Source organism: Numenius arquata, chromosome W (assembly GCF_964106895.1).
Source record: "Numenius arquata chromosome W, bNumArq3.hap1.1, whole genome shotgun sequence".
Lineage (NCBI taxonomy): Eukaryota > Metazoa > Chordata > Aves > Charadriiformes > Scolopacidae > Numenius > Numenius arquata.
In genome coordinates this window covers 19,715,208-19,735,264 of record NC_133615.1, presented here as the reverse complement: position 1 = coordinate 19,735,264, position 20,057 = coordinate 19,715,208, and the positions used below count along the sequence as shown (strand labels likewise).

Below are 20,057 nucleotides of genomic sequence, written 5' to 3'. Positions count from 1 at the left end.
TCTATGATCATCTCTGTATGTGGCATAATAAGCAGCATCTTCAAAGCAAGAAAACCTTTTGAGTGGCTCCTGAGAGCAACGACTATAAATGTGGATCTAGCAAAATAAGCAGATATTAAATTCACTCATATGATGCCAGCTGAAGGACAACAACATAAAAATCTCAAAAAAGTCACTTATCCTCAAGTAGGCTGTGACAGTATAGTTATATGGAGGAACTGGGAGAAGTCAATTTTATTTACTGCGCAAAAATATTTTATATGAACACGTGTCTAAAACAATTGCGATCAAGATGATTAAACACACATACATTAAGTACGTCATGAAAAATGAAAGCAGCAAAACAAAAATCTATTCTTCCTACAGAGAGCTCAAAATCCCTTTTAGAGCCAAATCATTTTTTAAATAGAATCCTATTAAGTTTCTCTTCTGCCAGGTTACTTCTGCTCTTATACTTTTTTCCAGTTGCTCCACTACAACTGACCCATTAATTATGCATTTTATTTGAGGAAAAAACAACTTTATTCACTCATGCATGTTTAAAAATACTTTGATTACTCCCATGAAAGCAGTAAAAAAATATTTTAGGACAATAACTATGTCTGTTTGACCAATTTGGGGCACAAGTCAGCCTAGTTTTCTAGGAAGCCATTTAATAAGTTTCAGGGCAATATTAAAAAACCGCTTCTAATTGAAAGCCACAAGAATGCCCCAGTTAACACACAAGACTGGTAGAAGTGATGTGCAGAGCCTGTGCCAGTGACAGCCCCTGGCCCACCAGCAAGCTGCCCCAAGCACCCCCCCACCAGAGGGCTCCCTCCTACCTTGTAGCCCCACCAGTACAGCAATCATCTCCCTGAACTTTGGGAACACCTGAACCACTACAGGGTTGTAACTGGACATCACTGACTAGGAGCGGGGGCCTCCTGCGAGGCGAAGGCCTGTGCAGTACCTCCTCAGGGAGCCGCGGCTGCCACCAAGCCGTGCTCCCACCTGCGTGCCCAGCCACACAGGCAGCTCTCTAGGAAGGTCAGACACGCCGAACTGATTACGCGCCACCTCAGGGAGCAAGGACCATGCTGTGCACCAACACCACGGCGAGCCCCGTGCCTGCCTTGGGGAGAGCTAGCATGCTGGTGAGGGCCACACATCATTGGGATGCAACTCCACCTGTCCAATTGCAACCGCGGCAAGGGGGAAGTGACATCCTACTGCCTCACGAGCAGTGACGGGGTGGTAGTGCGTTATTTCCCCCTCACCATCCTCAGCAGTAATGACAGCAGTAAGGTGAGGTGAGTCTGCAAAGAGCAAAGCTGTGGGCCTGCTTGGGGCCTGCCAGAGGGGTTCCCAGGTAGCCTGCCATGCCCTGCATGGGGAGCAGGAGAATGCTGTGGAGAGCGTCACTGTCATAGTTCTCCTTTGGGCCTTTCCTCCCAGAGCCAGTGGTCTGCAGTACAGGGATGGAGGACGGGCTCTAGGACTGCCTGAGGCTTCCAAGTCACTCTGTCTGCTAGGCGTTGCTGTGGAGCCAGTCCTGATGTTAGGTCTCTCTCAGCGGTGTCAAAAAGCTCCGGGTATTCTGGGCTGTTTTCCTGTCTTCAGTCTAAAAGGGACTTATCATTTTCCTACATGTACGGTAGGAGCCATTTATTTTACTCGAGTTATGAAAAGACTTAGAGACATTAAGAGACATAACACCTGAACTTTTCCTTCAAGTCTAATGTTTTTTAGGCAATAAAGTAATCTCCTTATAGCTTGTTCCTGTTCTTGGTATAAATGTGATTGTTTGGGGTTGGTTTTGTTTCAACCAGACTAATATTCTGAAATATTGCTTAGATGAAACTCCTACTGACTTCATTAGGGAATTTGGCTTAAGTATCTGCCGCGATGGAGAGACGGGACGCAGCTTGATGCAAGCAAGATGTCGATTTTATTATAATTCTTTACGTACATTTATACTAGTCCTAAGGTAGCGTGTTCTAAGCTAATTGGTTCACATTCCACATTAGGCACTCACAGATTGGCTAATGCTGATGCTAATGCAAAAAGGTATTTTTCTAAACACCTATAAATCTATCTTGAGCAAGGACAACAGGATAATTGTTTTACAGTCTCACCAGCTGTCCCTGTAGGATGTCAGTACTCCCTATTCTGAAAGTTTTTATCTTATCTTTCCCAGGGCCTGTGGCCCACAAGTTCCAGCACATTTTCTTTTATCAACTGAGCAGTGCTGGGGGTTTTGCTGAGACCAGCTGAATCCTGTCCCACATCTCCCCCTTCTTGTTGCACAGTAAGAACTCTCTTAACAGAGTTTGCTACCAACTTTTGCACACATTGCAACAGACAAGGCAAACAAAGCAACAAAAGGACAAAAACAACTAAAATATACACAATCGTTTTAACTAAACTTCTTAGCCATCCGGACAGACCTAGCCAGTCCCCAAGAGCATCCAGGCCAAAGAATCCAGAATCTTGTTGTATCTTTTGAGTATGCGTCATTAGATATTGAATTTCTTTATGGATAGATCTTGAGTGATCCTCTAGGTCCATACAACACATTCCATCGAAATCCTCACAGCCATGTCCGTGGGCTAGCAAAAGGAAATCTATCGCGGCTCTATTCTGTAATACCGCGTGTTGCACTGTGGACAGATCATCTGCAAGTTCGGACAGGACTCTGCTTGTTGCATTGGCTTGCTTTGCCACCCAACATGCTATACTATTCAAATTTCTATGTGCTCGCGCTGCGGCAATACCTGGCGTAAAAAGGGATGCAAAGATAACTTCCCATTTGTTCCAGAGGCTAATTTGGTCGGAACAATCGCTAGTCAGGCTGTGGGAAGTGTCTCTTGTAAATCGATATCGGTGAGTGCTGTTAGGGTGCATTAGTGGTGCAGCTAGACTAAGTTGGCCTATAGTACATGGTCCTCCCTGAGGGTTTGAAGGGATTCCTGACCATGCTCGGTTGCCGCAGATTAAAAAGAATCCTTTTGGAAGGCGCCTGGGCAGTACGGTGCCAGGAGCTGGAGAACTCTCACTACGGGCCATTCTTTGACACCAGGTTTTCCTCCAACTAGTATGGTTTTCTATTGGAGAGAGGATTGTAGGGGCCGTCGCCTTAACTATGCGTCCTTCTTTTTGCTCTCCTGTCCAATTCTCAGTGCCAATATATATACAATAACTGGCGTTGAGGGAGTCCGCTAGATCAATCTCCTGTGGTTCAGGACCTACAGGGAGTTTATCGTCCCAAATGTCATACTTTTCAAACATTTCCGCAATGTCATTCCACATGAATTGGATTTTGCTTGTCACCTTATACTGTTGTCTTAATACTGAGAGGGATTCATAGAATGCCTTAAAGGTGACATCGGTCAAGGGCACCCCCACAAGGCATGTAGTAAATGGGGAACTAGGTGTTGCTAGGCTTGCACAAAAGCTGGTCGTGTTGAGTGATCGAGCTAAAGTTACCCACACATTTTCCCGCGGGTCAAACATTCTGCTATATGGGATGGCTCTTACACTTACAGTTAAAACAACTACTATAAAACCTTTTATACCTAAAATATCCATTTTCAATCAGCTGATACTAAACACTTCTTATTACATTTTATGCTAATGATTATTACTTATACAGTAAACAGGCCCACTGGCGGTAATTAATATAATTTCCTTTGTTATCTTCTGCTATGTGTCCTGCGATTTTGAGACCGAAGGTTCAGGAGTTTGTTGATCAAAGAGACGATCAGGGTCGTTACTGGATGATTGTGGTAGGGATTCACGGAAGGGTCGTACACTCTTTGCCGGGATCCATCGGGGGCCTTTCTCTGTGGAGACACAAGCATAGCCTCTGCCCCATGTGATAAGGGGATACGGTCCCATGATCTTACCTGTTTCCGGATCACGAACCAACACGGGGGCTTTGACTCGCACCTCAAGTGAAGCATTCGTATTAAAATGTCGGACTATCGGAGGGTTGCTATCTAACAAAGAGCAATTCAAAAAGTTAAAAACATACAAAGCTTTCTGCAGACGTTCCTCAGGAGTAGCAGTTCCTACTCCCCCTTTTTGTTGTTGTAACAAACGCTTCAAAGATTGGTGAGAGCGTTCAATTAGAGATTGACCTGTAGGGGAATAAGGAATACCAGTAATGTGAGTCACACCCCAGGAGTCAAAAAATGCTTTTGTTGCCGTAGAGACATAAGCAGGACCGTTGTCCGTCTTTATTTGTGAAGGTATACCTAAAGTAGCAAAAGCGCGCATCAAGTGTTTGCGGACATCACGTGCCTTCTCTCCTGTGTGGCAAGAAGCAAATAAAGCACCTGAAAAGGTGTCAATGGAGGAATGGACATATTTCAATTTACCAAACTCCGGATAATGCGTAACATCTGTTTGCCATAGCTGTAGGCTCTGTAGTCCTCTGGGATTAACTCCTCCTGCGACTGACGGGAAAGAATGCCTTTGGCAGTCAGGACATACAGCAATAATGTTAGATGCTTGTTGAGAGGTAAGTCCAAACTGCCGTTTGAGACCTCCAGCATTCTGGTGAAAAAAGGAATGGCTGAGTTTAGCCTGTGCCACGCGATCCGGCAACACCTGTACTGGTAATGTCAGCAAATCGGCTCGTCGATTCCCTTCTGCAATAAAACCAGGTAGAGAAGTGTGTGATCTGACATGCATAACAAAATAGGGGTGAGGGCGAGAGTCCAAGAGAAAGATAAGTTCTTGTAATAAAGCAAATAGGTCAGAATGTGGGACGTTGCGTAACACAGATGCTTCAGCTCGCTCAACAATCCCCGCAACATAGGCTGAATCAGTGATGAGATTAAGCGGTGTGGACCACCTCCGAAAAACTCGAACAACCGCAGTTAACTCCACTATCTGGGGAGAACCAGGAACAGTCTCTATGTCCGAGTCCCAGCGTTCATGCTGGTTGTCCCACCATAAAATGACTGATTTGTGCGATTTTCCAGACCCGTCTGTAAATACAGTAAGGGCTTGTAATGGCTGATCACTCCTTTTCGGCTTGGGTATCAAGCGAAAATCGACATTAAGCAGCTTATGCGAAGGTGGGTGGGATGTGAGTTGGCCCGTATAGTCTGCCAACGCCATAATAAAGGTGTCTGACTGCTGATAAAGCCATTGTAGATACATATTTGTCACAGGTAAGCAAATACAAGCAAAGTCTACTCCTGATAACGTTAACAAGCGTTGCCTGGCTTTAATTATCAAAGAAGCAAACATCTCATGCTGCGTCAAAATGGTTTTTGTAGATTGATTCGGCAAGAAAACCCATTCGATAATCAGCAGTGGGTCTGATTTCTGAGAGTCCCATTGAAATATTAGTGCATGAGGCTGTCGAGCGGGGTTTAAAATAATTAGATAAAAAGGTAATTCGGGAACCCACCGGTGTGCTTGTTTAAGAGTGATTGCGGTAGCAACCTTTTGTAAGGAGGCAATGGCCTCAGGATCAAGACTGCGGTGGGAACGCAAGTCAGTATCTCCTTTAAGCAGTTCGAATAAAGGACCTAAGTCCGCATTAGAAATTCCCAACAGCGGTCGGACCCAATTGATTGTTCCCAGCAATTTTTGCACATCATGCAAGTTTTTTATATCTGTCTGTATCTGTAAAGGTTGAGGAACTATAGTTTGAGCCCTTATGCGCCAGCCTAAATATTTCCACGGCGGTGTTTTCTGAATTTTTTCCGGCGCGATACAGAGGCCTGCCGAATTAACGGCAGCCGTGACAAGGGCTACAGCTTCCTCCATGACCTCGTGATGTTGTGCAGCCACCAGGATATCATCCATATAGTGGTACAATAAGACACTAGACATTGCAGTCCTGACTGGACTAAGCACTTTGGCTACATACCATTGGCATATCGTGGGGCTATTTTTCATTCCTTGTGGCAGCACAACCCACTGGTATCTTTGCAACGGAGCTTGCATGTTGACGCTTGGAACTGAAAAAGCAAATTTAGGAGCATCATTTGGATGCAGAGGAATATTAAAAAAACAGTCTTTGAGGTCAATAACAGTCAAGTGCCAATCTCGAGGAATCATAGTAGGGGACGGGAGTCCGGGTTGTAGGGCTCCCATGTCTTCCATAGCATCATTAATTTTTCTAAGGTCATGGAGCAAGCGCCACTTGCCGGTCTGTTTTTTAATAACAAAAACCGGTGAGTTCCATGGACTAGTAGAAGGTACAATATGTCCTTTCATTAGTTGCTCCGTAACTAATTCTTGAAGGGCGCGAAGCTTTTCTAAAGGTAGGGGCCATTGATCTACCCAAATGGGGACATCGGTTTTCCAGGTTAATTTTAGGGTGTCGCGCATTTCAATGGCCGCACCTAAAAATGGGTTTGAATGGACATTCCCCATTGTGATAGTACGTCACGCCCCCATAAAATCATGGGAACAGGTAATACAAAAGGTTTGACAGAGGCTATACGTCCTTCTGGGCCTTGAATTTGGATTAATTCCAAGCTTTGGTGGCTGCTGCCGGTTCCACCGATCCCAGCTAACGCCTGGGAAATATTGGCTAGGGGCCACTGTGGGGGCCATTTAGCTTGAGATATTACTGTAACATCAGCCCCGGTGTCAATAATTCCGTTTAACACCACCTGCTGCCCTCCGCGAATGAGGGTGCATTGGCATATAGGCCGTTTTTGGGAGAGAGACTGTACCCATAAGATTTGTGGGCTCCCCGTAGATCCGAACCCACCCTGCCTTTGTTGAAGCTGACTAGAAATTGGGCAACTTGTGCCTGTGGGAATCAGTATCAATTGCGCTATACGGCTATCTTTCGGTACAGTGCAAGGAGGAAACGGGGTCCATGCCATAATCTTAATTTCATCAGTGCTATCAGAGTCAATAACACCTGGTAACACAAAAAGCCCTGACAATGTTGTAGATGATCTTCCTAATAATAAGGCTTGTGTTTTAGGGGGTAAAGGTCCCGAGACATTTGTTGACAATAGGTGAACCGAGGAATCGAGTAACGTTACTGTGTGAGCGGTTGCCAGGTCCAGTCCGGCGCTGCCTGTTGTTGCTGGGCGAAGACCTGAGGCACTGCTGCTTCCCTCCGAGGGGGTTGAAGCGTCGGCTGCGGTATTTGTGTCTGCACGCGTCGCTGCTCCGCGCTCCGTAGCCGGTTTCCCTGTATCGGTTGTCCCTGAAAATCATACTTGGACCGACATTGATTAGCATAATGACGCCCTTTTCGGCACCTGGGACAAATCCCAGAGGCTTGGGGTCTAGCACTGGTATTAGCATTTAGACAATTTTTCTTTAGATCCCCGGGTTTGCCACAACTATAACAGTTCCCCGGTCCTGTTGGACCACGCATGGCTGCGAAAGCAGCGGCCATGGCCTCAAATTTATGATCCATAGTACCAATTCTATTACAAGCCTCCACCATTTCAACCAATGTAGGGTTCGGGTTTGGGAGGGATTTTAACAATTTTTTGCAATCTGCGTTAGCATTTTCAACAGCCAGTTTTAGCAACAAAATTTCGCGTGCCTCTGTGTTATCTATTTGGCGTTCCAAGGCTTGTTTTAGTCTGTCAATAAACTGCATATAAGGCTCTCGGGGTTCTTGGGTGATAGTAGTAAAAGCCTTTTGCGGTTTCTGAGAATCGGGAACTTTAAAAAAGGCCTTTTTCGCTTCTTCACGAGTTGCCTCGAGGGCCTCCTGTGGAATTCGAGCTTGATTTACAGGGTTAGTGTGCTGACCTGTGCCTGTGAGGTGCTCCAAGGTCAGTGCAGCAATAGCGTTATTATTATGACCTACATAAGTTAAAAGGAGTGCTTGGAGTCCCCCTCTCCAGTGAGCCTCCCACAAAGCGTATTGAGTCGGTGTCAAAAGCAATTGCGCTAAGGATTTTAAATCATGCGGAGTCATAACATATGTATCAAAAACAGAGGATAACAAGCTTGCAAAATACGGCGAGGAAAGTCCATGTTCAGTGACAGTACGGCGCAACTCCTTAACTACCGGAAAAGATAGAGCTTCCCACTGTGCCCCCCGACCTTGATAAATCACTGGAGCTACTATCATTTTAGCAATCTCTAGTTCTCCTTCCTTTAAGGCTTGGCGCCTTATGTTAGCCCACACATCGTGTGGGTCGGGGGGGTAGAGGTCTGGCTCCTTTTCAGGGTCCACTGGTCCCGGATCAAAGGGATCCTCCTCTGGGGGACACCCCGCAGCACACACCTCTAGTGGTGCAATGGATTTTTTACCCTCCGACGATAACGGAGGTATCGCAGGAGAGTCTTCCTCTCTCTCTGCTTCATCTTTGTGACTTTTTTCCTGGGCTTTTAAAGTTTCAAAAATACTTCTCCACCACGGAAGCATGCGCTGTGCTTCAGCATTCCCCGTAGTCGCTGCATCCCATAATTTCACTCCCACATTGTCCCAAAGTTCTCGCGTAAAAATAGTGGATGCAGTCACAGTGGGTATTTTCACTTGCACCCATTTAAGTATCGTTTTAAGATCATGCCCAGAGATATTCTTTCCATGCTTTTTAAGGAGAGCTTTCATAAGCTCATATACGTCTCTCTCAGGGGAAGACGCTTGATTCCCCATGTTTCCCACAGCTCACCTCTCTACTCCGGAGGGATTGATTGCCGGCCGGCTCCTGCTTCCTTTCAGCAGCTCATTCAAAGTTCTGTGGGACTCGCAGCAAGTCGCTCAGCTAGGCGATTCATAAACCCATCACGTCGGGGTCACCAATTTGCCGCGATGGAGAGACGGGACGCAGCTTGATGCAAGCAAGATGTCGATTTTATTATAATTCTTTACGTACATTTATACTAGTCCTAAGGTAGCGTGTTCTAAGCTAATTGGTTCACATTCCACATTAGGCACTCACAGATTGGCTAATGCTGATGCTAATGCAAAAAGGTATTTTTCTAAACACCTATAAATCTATCTTGAGCAAGGACAACAGGATAATTGTTTTACAGTCTCACCAGCTGTCCCTGTAGGATGTCAGTACTCCCTATTCTGAAAGTTTTTATCTTATCTTTCCCAGGGCCTGTGGCCCACAAGTTCCAGCACATTTTCTTTTATCAACTGAGCAGTGCTGGGGGTTTTGCTGAGACCAGCTGAATCCTGTCCCACAAGTATCCACTTGATAAAATTTAAACAAAGGAATTAGTCAATAGCTTGTGTCAGTAGTAATAGATACTTCATCAAGGTTTTGACTACCAAAAACAAATGCCATGAGCTTAAATGAAGAAAGTTTGGTGTATTTTTATGTATTACTTCACAAGAATGTTGTTACATGTGTTCAATTACAGGTTGTTCAAACATCCAGATATCTTGGGTGGCCAGAACTGCTCTTGGCTAGAAACTATGAAGATATATTTTGCATAAAACTTTTACATGACTGAAGCCATGGCATCTTCAACAAACTTAGATATTGGGGCCCAGTTAATTATAGAAGAATGTACCACTAGCTACAGCCTTCTGCCCATGCCAGACATTAAGGTGGAGCATCAGCTTGACTCTAGCACAGAGGAAGGCCCAGCTCACCATGGGAACGAAATTCATCTTGCCCAACAGATTTGATGTGAATGTCTGTTCATGATTTGTGAAATCTTTAAATGAGGAGGACAGTAAAAATATTCAGGACCAAGTTAACTCTCACCTTGAAGTGGCATCTGTCTTGTTTAAAGGTTGAACTTTATGGTACAAATTGTTATGTATGGACTGTCTCATCCTGTTAAGCTGATACGTTTAAAAAAAATGCTTTACCTTTTTACTAGTATGATGACAAAATAACACGGTTCATGCAGTTGACTTTGTTTTATCAATATGGCTGTACAAAGCCTGTAGTCATTGTCTCACCTATTCAGTTTCACACTACTTGAAAGTGAATGTTGTTGCAATTCTGTAAACTGACTCCTGCAGCTAATCTCCAGACATTGCGGTGCAGCTTCATCAGAATTGATCCAGAATTGATTCATGGCTGCGCATATTGATAGAGAACAGAATTAGGACTTCTGTCTATTTCCACTTAATAATTGTGGTTTTCAGTGCTTGCTGTAATATTTCAGACTGTTAGTAATGTATCTTCTCATGATGTTGAACTTGACCAATTTCCTATAACAAACACAGATCTATTTTGATTATTTCTCTGATTTGTATTGTTGGCTGCAGTTTAGCCATTGTAATTTTCACACTTTTTTTTTATTTGCAGGCCCTAAGTGCTTTCTAGTGGAGCTGCAGACCTGAATGCCAAATTTAGACCCATCAGCAATAGGGTTGCTTTTCTTGGGTAACATTTGTGAACTTCTTAGAAGCAGTCCTGTGGGTCCAGGGACCACATGTTGAAAATCCCTGGTAGGCTTCTTAATTTGATAATGTCAGCTGTAGCTATTTGATTGGCAAACAAAATGTAATTTTGTTTTCATACTGTTGCCCTGTAGTTCATTTAATAGGTTCTTTAAATTTGTGCTTGGCTTTATGATCATGAAGCTCTCTATAGTGTGTATGTTAATTAGCTTCCAGTCATTAATTACTTGTGCACACTGGTGTCAAATCAATTTAGCCAAAAATGGAGTTTAATCCTTTAATATGTCTGTTTTGTTAAGAGGCAAAATAGTTTTGGCAGAAAATAAACCCCCTTGCGTTCTAACACTCCTCACCGAAGTGGGAGGCTAGAGGCGGCTAGGTTTAAATTCTGAGTGATGCCCAATTCACCACTATCAGTCCAGTCGCGTTTAATATATTAAACTATCACGATTCCGGATACACTAATAGTGGACTGCACCTTCAGTCTAGTCATGTTCATGAACTAGCATGGCCACTCTCCAGTGTTTGGTCGCGTTCAATGAGAAACCGAAATGGCTAGCTACTTAAGTAGTGCAGTTTATTCAAGCAACAGATATAAAGGTTCTTATGGTTTGCTGGTGATAAATACACTGTCTGCAAAGCATGTGCAAGTAAAAATATTGTTAATGGTACAAAACATGCGACAAAGTTATAAACAATACAGCCTGGCTATAAATGTGGAAAAGTAACCCTCTAGAGAGATTTCTAAGTTTCTCGAGGAAGCACTCGGTATAGTCTAAGTCTTACCCAAAGGCATCCCTATGGGGGGGAAGAAAGGCTCAGCCCATCGACTGGTCCCGGAAGTCAAAGGCAGTCCGTGATGGAGTCCTCCTTGACTTGTTCACAATGGTGTCTTCCCTAGTATCCCCCTTTTCTTGGGCTATTTTTATACTATTTTTTACCTTCAAGGTGGAGTTTGAGTGACTCTAGTCATAAATACCTTTATTATGATTGGTGTAAAATTCTCTCGCTTCGCATTTAAAGGTATAGTTTACGAAAAATTCAGGGCGCAGACTCAAGGAGGAGTGGTCGCACCTTGGAGGCGGGTAGCCTTTGGGCTGGAGGTGTGTTTTGGTATTATAATGACATTATAATGAGCAAAGTTCGCACAAAGGACAGCATTTTATCAAAATTTGACAGACTGTTGGCTCAGGGTAGCAAATATGCAGCTTATCAGTTCCATAGGATCACCTTGTTCCCATATCTGCTGTATGATCACAGAGCTTGACTGTGGAATCTTCACTCCACTCCATCCTCCGTGTTGCTTTGCAAGCAATATTGTTCAGGGAATCACAGATGGAGCAGATTCCTCGCATACCAGCTGCCACTGTATTCCACCCTGGAAATGTTTTTATTTTATACTTTTCCTTAATGTGTGAACAATGCTATATTTTTAATATAATTTTATTTTAGGAATTATTCTACATATGTCTTTCCAGTATTTAATCAGTTGGCTTTTTAAAAAATATTTGGCTTGTCAGCTACTTCTCAAAACCAAAAGCTACTTGTGAGAATTAGAAGCCAAGATAACATATATATTCTGTAATAAAATACCATTAAATTCTAATAGAGAGCTAGAAAAGTTAGTACAAATGAACACAGCAGCACTGACTTCTTGAATTCTAAGTGTTGACCTGCTGTTGCATTTTCTGTAAGTAAGTTAGTGTGGAATATCTCTATTTCTGCTGGGTAAATATTAATAAGGCAGTCATAATGCAGTTACAATTTTATCTAACAGTAGAAAAAGTCCTAGTGAAGAAATTTAGTGAAGGTTATGTCCACCCATTCAGTGGACTGGTTAGGGAGTAGACAAAGGAGATGCAGTTACATGACTGCATGTCTGTCTAGAGCAGCATCACATTCATTGCACAGAAGAGTGTTAGTAAGGGTATTACAGGCTAAGTGGAGCTGTCCTATCTATCTGCTAAATCCATGCCGTGCATGTTGAAAGTCTAGACAAAGGTTTACCTCATTTAGATACCAACTTGTCTCTGGGTGACATTACACCATACTGAATGTGTGGGGTAGCAGCATTTTTTTATGCCAGAAACAAATACAGCCCTTTCTTCAACTTACACAAAATGATGTGGAAAAAGTATGTCTCGCAAAGCTTACTTAACATGGGTTTTAAAGATCATAGAATCATAGAATGGTTCGGGTTGGAAGGGATCTTATAGGTCGTCAAGTTCCAGCCCCCCTGCCATGGGCAGGGACACCTCCCACTAGACCAGGTTGCTCAAAGCCCCATCCAGCCTGGCCTTAAACACCTCCAGGGATGGGGCATCCACAACTTCCCTGGGCAACTGTGGCGTATGAAGAAATCACGGACTCGTAGGTCATGCAGTAAGTGAATCCAAATCGACCCTTTATTGCTACACAGAGAAACTTATATACACTAAGACACAAACCCACTCCCCTCGTAATGCCCAATCATGGACTTAAAAAATATTTTCTACCTTCTACTGAGCTTATCACAATAACAGGTACTCTGCTACCAGGACAAGTTTCGGTTCCCAGACTGTGTTCTGGTTTTGTCAGGGTGAGCTTCAGGATGTGTAACTTATGTTTCTCATTCCTCCCCTGCTCTCAAGGTTGCTACTGGCACACACTGTTGCTCCAGATGCACGTAAATCTTAGCCGTCTGAGAGAACTTTAACTGAACCCACATCTCCCCCTCCTTTATTAGTTAGAATAGAAACCAAAGCAAGGGTCATCACAACCTGGCACTGAATATCACACGTCTAATTAATAACTGAACCTAGGAACCCAAAAAGAAAGAAAATTAAACAAAAAGAGCAAAGCATCTTCAAGGGCCTGTAATCATGTACTATAGCAAAAGTTAATCACTCAAGAAAGCACTTAACCCTCTTTTTGGTATTTTCAACTTCATCCTTAAGAAGTCTAACTAAATAACCTATACCATCTTGCTCTTCCCATTCACGCGTAAAATTAACAGGTATCCATACTTCTGGTCATCTTCTAAAAGAACAATAATTTCCTAATGCTAAATCAACATGTGTAATACAATTCTTAAAGAAAAGGATTGTGCTTCTAATGAATACAAACTATCATTAAAGGTTACATTAAGATTACAAGCTAATGCAAATACATATGGGTGAGTAGTACACACAGTTATGTTAGCACAATGCAAAACCCATCAGATTAAGGTAATATTTTTCTGCATATACAACTCATGTACAGTTCGTGTTAAACCTGGCAAAACTAATCTCCATAGTTTTAATGCTAGAATGATTGTCCTTAGAATCAAAGGGCCTGCCATTTCCCATCATGCCAAATTAGGCTCGCATTATCCTCACTAAAAGATAATGCTAAACAATTGTATTTTTGATTCCAAAAGGTGCCATGCGGACCCCAGTCAATAGCAAACCCAAATGACAAATTTTGTCTTTGAGGATACAACCTCAGACACGGTCTCCGAGCCAATTGTTGTAGATCTTGCAATTTTGCAGGTTGCATGCTGGGAAAGAAGACAAATATGGGATAATACCTTCCTCGTCGGTATTGCTTGGACTTGGCAGAGTGACCATAGTGTAATTAGTTTTGCCATTTAGTTTTAATCCAATAAGATGTAGCTGAGTAGTAAAATTTATATAAGGAGATTGATTCTTGGGCCTAGTAACATTGGCCCATGTGACACACATGTAAGTCACTATAAAATATCTGGCTAGTCTCAAAGGAATTGTTAAGATCGTCACAAGATGGTGGTAATCAAACTCCTTTCATCCATCTCGTGTCATTATTACTTAAAGGTGACACTAGATCCCACCATGTGAGAGGCCTAAACACAGGCAGGTCTAAAACATGCGCCCAATAGACATAAGCTCTAGTTACTGAGCTACATAACATACATATGATAATGCGAAACACATGCGACATGATTAAACCTGAGGAAGATTAGAATCTTCCTCTTTATCTTCACCTTGAGAGACGTCTTCAACAGATTCTGCGTCTTTCTATATAGTGTTGGCGGGCTTGATATTTTTCGCAGGTAACTAGTATGGTCCTGTGGATAAAGAAACACAACCATAACCACGTCCCCATGACAACAAGGGGACTGGGCCCATCCATTGTCCTGATTGTAAGTCTTTATAAAATGCAGTAGGCTTCATATTTGTCTGATCCGGCAAACCATATCGCCGTCGATTAGCAGTCAAACTGTCAGCACGCATAAGATTCAAAAAATTTAGAACATAAGTGGCTTTATCTAATTGTTCCTGAGGTGTGATACCCAGGGGATTCCCCCTTTTTTGTTTATGAAGCATATTTTTCAGAGTAAGATGAGAACGCTCTATAATTGCTTGACCAGTCGGAGAATGGGGAATACCTGTAACGTGCAGGATACCCCACTCAGCTAAAAAGGTTTTTGTCCGTCTAGCGACATAGCCTGGCCCATTATCAGTCTTAATTTTCTGTGGAATACCTAAAACAGCAATTGCACGAAGCCAATGGCGACAGACATCTTTAGCCTTTTCGCCCCTGTGTGCAGAAGCAACAATAAACCCAGAAAAGGTGTCAACAGTAACATGTACAAAGCGAAAAACTCCAAACGCAGAAATATGAGTAACATCAGTTTGCCATAGTTCATTGGGCTGCAATCCACGAGGATTAGATCCAGTCTGTGTAGGAAGCGGCAGGAGACGCTGGCAATCCGGACAGCAGAGACAATTTCTCGTGCCTGCTGCAGTGTAAGCTGGAAATCCTTGGAGAGTGCCTTGGCGTTCTGATGATAAAATTCATGGGAGAGTTGAGCCTGTTGAAGTTTCTTAGGTACCACAACAGTCACAGTAAAAGAATCGGCAACAGCATTACCTTCAACCATAGGCCCAGGCAATGTAGTGTGAGAACGTAAATGAGACACAAAATAAGAATGAGCTCTCCGTGAAATCAATACATACAACCTGGAGAGGAGATCAAACAAGTCCTGATTTGCAACTTCCTTTAAAAAGGATTTTTCTAATCTTTGTATAATACCAAAGACATAGGCAGAGTCAGTGACAACATTAAGGGGTTCAGCAGGAAATAAACTGAATGCATGGATGGCAGCTGTAAGCTCAACCAATTGAGTAGAACCTGACTGAAAAACAACAGAGTTTTGCCACCCACGTGTGGCCTCTTGCCAGACAACAGCAGCTTTGCCCGTTCTTCCAGAGCCATCAATGAATGCCGTTCGGGCATTAGGGATTGGCGAAGATTGCTGCAAAAAAAGAGGCTGTAGAGGAACATCTTTTAGGGAGTTAAGCAGACGGTGCTTCGGCAGAGTATAAAGTATTTTGCCAAGGTAGTCCGCAAAGGCTGCCTGTAAAGATAAACTCTCACGAAGCATTACCGTAAAATCTTCCTTCCTGATGTACATATGAATGAAATCCGGATCAGTTCCTCAAAGTTGCTGGCATCGCAGTCGACCTGTAGAAATTAATCTCACAAACATCTCAAGCAAAGTAGTTACAGTTTTTGAAAATGAATGAGGAAGGAAAATCCATTCTAGTACAAATAGCTGTTGTTCCTTTTCATCCCATTGGCCAATAATCGCATATGGCTGGAAAGAATTAGGGATTAAAAATAGATGGACAGGTAAATTTAAATCATACCTGGATGCAAAGGCTGTATTAACCCTTTCTGCCACAATCTGCAATGCTTGTGAAGCTTCCCCGGTAATCGATCTTGGGGATGACAAATCAGAATCGCCTTTCAAAAGGTCAAACAGGGGAGATAATAATTCTGTAGAAATCCCCAATAAAGGTCGTAGCCAATTAATGGTTCCCAATAATTTTTGTAACTCATTCAATGTAGTTACTGTATTGACAATTTGTATGGGTTGTGGAATAATGGTTTTATCTAAGATTTGCCAACCCAGATATTTCCAAGGTGGTATAGACTGTACCTTCTCAGGTGCAATCCAAAGTCCGTAGCGTTCCATGGCCAATTTCACCTCAGCAAACGCAGATTGTAACTGAAACTCATCAGGCACAGCAATTAAAATATCATCCATGTAATGATAAAAACAACAGAGTAGGAAATTGTGTTTTCACTGGTTTCAAAGCAGAATAAACAACAAATTGACAAATAGTTGGACTATTTTCCATGCCTTGAGGAAGCACTACCCAATGATATCTCTCCATAGGCCCTTCATTGTTAATAGAAGGTACAGAAAAGGCAAAATGTGGACAATTATCAGGATGCAGAAAAATTGTAAACAATCCTTTAAATCAATGACAAGAAGATTCCAAGATTGTGGTATCATTGCAGGATTTGGCAGTCCCGATTGCAGTGCACCCATTGGAGCTATAACAGCATTAACTGCCCATAAATCCTGCAATAATCGCCATTTGCCCGATTTCTTAGGTATTACAAAAATTGGAGTATTCCATGGACTTGTAGAAGGGACAATATGTCCTAACTGCAATTGTTCTGCAACCAGCTCTTGCGCTCGCTCCAACCGCTCACCTCTGAGGGGCCACTGATCAACCCAAACAGGGGAATTGGTTAACCATGTAAGTTTGAGCCGCGGTTGGACATCAGCAACCCCAGTCAAAAATATGTCATTAAAAGCAAACCCCATTGTGAAATCAAGTCACGGCCCCATAATGTGGGTACTGGTAGAATGTATGGTTTCAATTTAGTTATTTTCCCATCCGGTCCTTCAACCAGCAGGAATTGTAGGGATTGTTGAGGAAGCTGAGTTCCTCTGACCCCAGTAATTAAAGCAGCTGTGTCCACAACAGGCCATTCAGACGGCCAGTCAGACTTATGGATGATAGAAATATCCGCTCCAGTATCTACCAACCCTGAAAAATCTTTACCATTAAGTCGACAAGTAAGAAAAGGTTGTTGAGTCGTGATCTGCTGAGTCCAATAAATCTGTGGGGATCCTGTACTCCCGAAACCTCCAGCTCCACGGATCGGTGCCGATGCAGCAGTGTCGTCTGTTAAAGGAGACAAACTAGGGAGAGGTATTAATTGAGCAATGCGTTCACCTGCTGGTATGGTACAGGGAGTCTATGCCATGATTTTAATTTCTCCCCGATAGTCACTATCAATAATCCCAGGTAAAACAAACAAACCCATCTTTGTAGTAGAAGACCGGCTCAGTAACAAAGCATGTCCGTTAAAAGGCAGTGGCCTTGCGGTCCCGTCGATATCAGGTGCACAGAAGTATCATTTATGTTTGTTGTGGCGAAAGTTGCCGTGTCCAACCCGGCACTCCTGGGGGTGGCATGGCGGGGGGTGATGCCTGCATTGCTTATCCATTCCCCTGCTGTGGTACTAATTGCAGCATCTGGCCTTGGGCCCTGTTGGGATTGCATGGGGCACCGGACCGCGTGCCCCTCCTGGCGTTTCCCGACTGCGGAGAGGGTAAGGGATGACCATTTTTATCAAATTTAGAGTGACATTGATTGCTCCAATGATATCCTTTCTGGCACCGAGGACATAATTCATTCGGAGTCTTATCCCTTTCTCCCCTTCGTTTTGGGCAATCCTTTCTCATGTGTCCGTCCTGCCCACACGAAAAACATTTAATAGCAGCACGAGCCACGGTTAGTTGTCGAGCCAATGCCGTCGCTAACATCTCAAACCTGCGCTCTTCCGTTCCTACATGCTGACACGCTTTAATAAGTTCATTCAAAGTGGTGGCCTTGCCACATATAGGGTCTAAAGCCCTGCGGCATTCAGTGTTAGCATTTTCCACTGCTAATTGCATTAATAAAAGTTCAGCAGCTGCTGGAAGTTCAATCTGTCAAGAAATAGCTGTTTGCAAGTGGTCTATGAATTCTATGTAAGGCTCTTGCGCTCCCTGTCGGATACTTGCAAATGACAGTTCTGAAATCTCTTGATGTTGATTCCGCGGGGGCGGCCGCGTGGCCCCCCCGTGCCACGCATGGCAGAAGCCCTTTTTCTACACTCTTCCATGAAATCCCTTCTTGCCTTATCGTGAGAATCATTAGGAGGCACATCTAGAGAAGGAGCATAAGGTGGTGGGTGTGTAACAGAGACACGACTAACAGTCATTCGTTTAGTATTTTGTAAGATCTGTTCCGCAGTTGGTGCAGAAGCCACCATAGCTTTAACCGGAGTTAAAGACGGGTACAAATCAGGCTCTTGATCAGAGTCAATAGGACCTGGATCAAAGGGATCCTCAGGTATCTGTGAGTCTAAGTCGTCGGCTGCTTCTACTGTAGCAGCTAACGGCAATTGCGGCTGCTGAGCTGAATCACAGACAGGCTCAGCGTCAGGGTCTGAACCAGCCGGAGCTGTATCCTCTAAAGTTAATAAATCAGCCGGCGGAGGTGGAAAATCTGAGTTAGCAAACACTTTATCGGTAGGGAGGAATGTTCTTAACGCTGTATATATGACACGCCATGTTACGATATTATCAGGATTAACATCATGATCAATAATTAGTCGTGCTTGCAAGCATTCTGCCACTTTCTGCCAGTCAGAAAGATCATAAGACCCGTTGGGGGGATACCACGGACAGTGATCCCAAATCCATACTAAAAGCTGTACAAGCTTAAGAGGCTGTAACTTTAATCCTTATTTGTTAACGATTTTCATTAAAAGTGCTTTATGTATCTGCTGCGCTTTCATCGCAAACTGCCCCATATATTATAATAATACCTTCCCCGGCCCCTCGCTGTGCTAACCTTATATCATGCAGCGATGAGTATATAGGAGCTCCTTGGTGATCAATGTCTTCCGTCCGGCTCACGGGGGTACGCCACTGATCCTTGATCACCGTCGTGCTGAATCTTTAACCCTGTTCGGGTGCCATTTGTGGCATATGAAGAAATCACGGACTCGTAGGTCATGCAGTAAGCAAATCCAAATCGACCCTTTATTGCTACACAGAGAAACTTATATACACTAAGACACAAACCCACTCCCCTCGTAATGCCCAATCATGGACTTAAAAAATATTTTCTACCTTCTACTGAGCTTATCACAATAACAGGTACTCTGCTACCAGGACAAGTTTCGGTTCCCAGACTGTGTTCTGTTTTTGTCAGGATGCATTTCAGGATGTAAAACATGTTTCTCATCCTCCCCTGCTCTCAAGGTCGCTACTGGCACACACTGTTGCTCCAGATGCACGTAAATCTTAGCTGTGCGAGTGAACTTTAACTGAACCCACAGGCAACCTGTTCCAGTGCCTTACCACCCGCACAGGAAAGAATTTCTTTCTGATATCTAATCTAAATCTCCCCTCTTTCAATTTAAAACTTACTCCTCATCCTATCGCTACATTCCCTGATAAAGCGTCCCTCCCCATCTCTCCTGTAGGCTCCCTTTAGGTACTGGAAGGCTGCTATAAGGTCTCCCCGGAGCCTTCTCTTCTCCAGGCTGAACACCCCCAACTCTCTCAGCCTGTCCTCACAGCAGAGGGGCTCCAGTCCTCTGATCATCTTCGTGGCCCTCCTCTGGACCTGTTCCAACAGGTCCATGTCCTTCCTGTGCTGAGGACTCCAAAGCTGGACGCAGTACTCCAGGTGGGGTCTCACCAGAACATAGTAGAGGGGCAGAATCACCTCCCGCAACCTGCTGGCCATACGTCTTTTGATGTAGCCCAGGATGCAGTTTGCTCATGTTGAGCATCTCATCCACCAACACCCCCAAGTCCTTCTCCTCAGGGCTTCTCTCCAGCCATTCTCTGCCCAACCTGTATTTGTGCCTGGGATTGCTGTGACCCAGGTGCAGGACCTTG

At 43.8% G+C, this 20,057-nt stretch overlaps 1 protein-coding gene, 1 non-coding gene and 1 pseudogene across 2 annotated transcripts in view; 1 reads left to right on the top strand and 2 right to left on the bottom strand.

Moving 5' to 3' along the window:
• The window catches only part of LOC141476797 (U3 small nucleolar RNA-associated protein 15 homolog), a 38,507-nt pseudogene extending 37,604 nt beyond the window's left edge, over positions 1-903 (bottom strand).
• A 255-nt stretch (positions 904-1,158) lies between these two features.
• The window catches only part of LOC141476796 (zinc finger protein 462-like), a 194,196-nt gene continuing 175,297 nt past the window's right edge, over positions 1,159-20,057 (top strand). Inside the window, exon 1 of the mRNA XM_074165598.1 lies at positions 1,159-1,292. Within this exon, the coding sequence (XP_074021699.1) occupies positions 1,159-1,292 (134 nt within the window). The remainder of the gene's footprint in view (positions 1,293-20,057) is intronic.
• LOC141476825 (U11 spliceosomal RNA) lies at positions 18,126-18,251 on the bottom strand. The gene has a single exon (XR_012463684.1). It is a non-coding gene; the product is annotated as a U11 spliceosomal RNA (small nuclear RNA).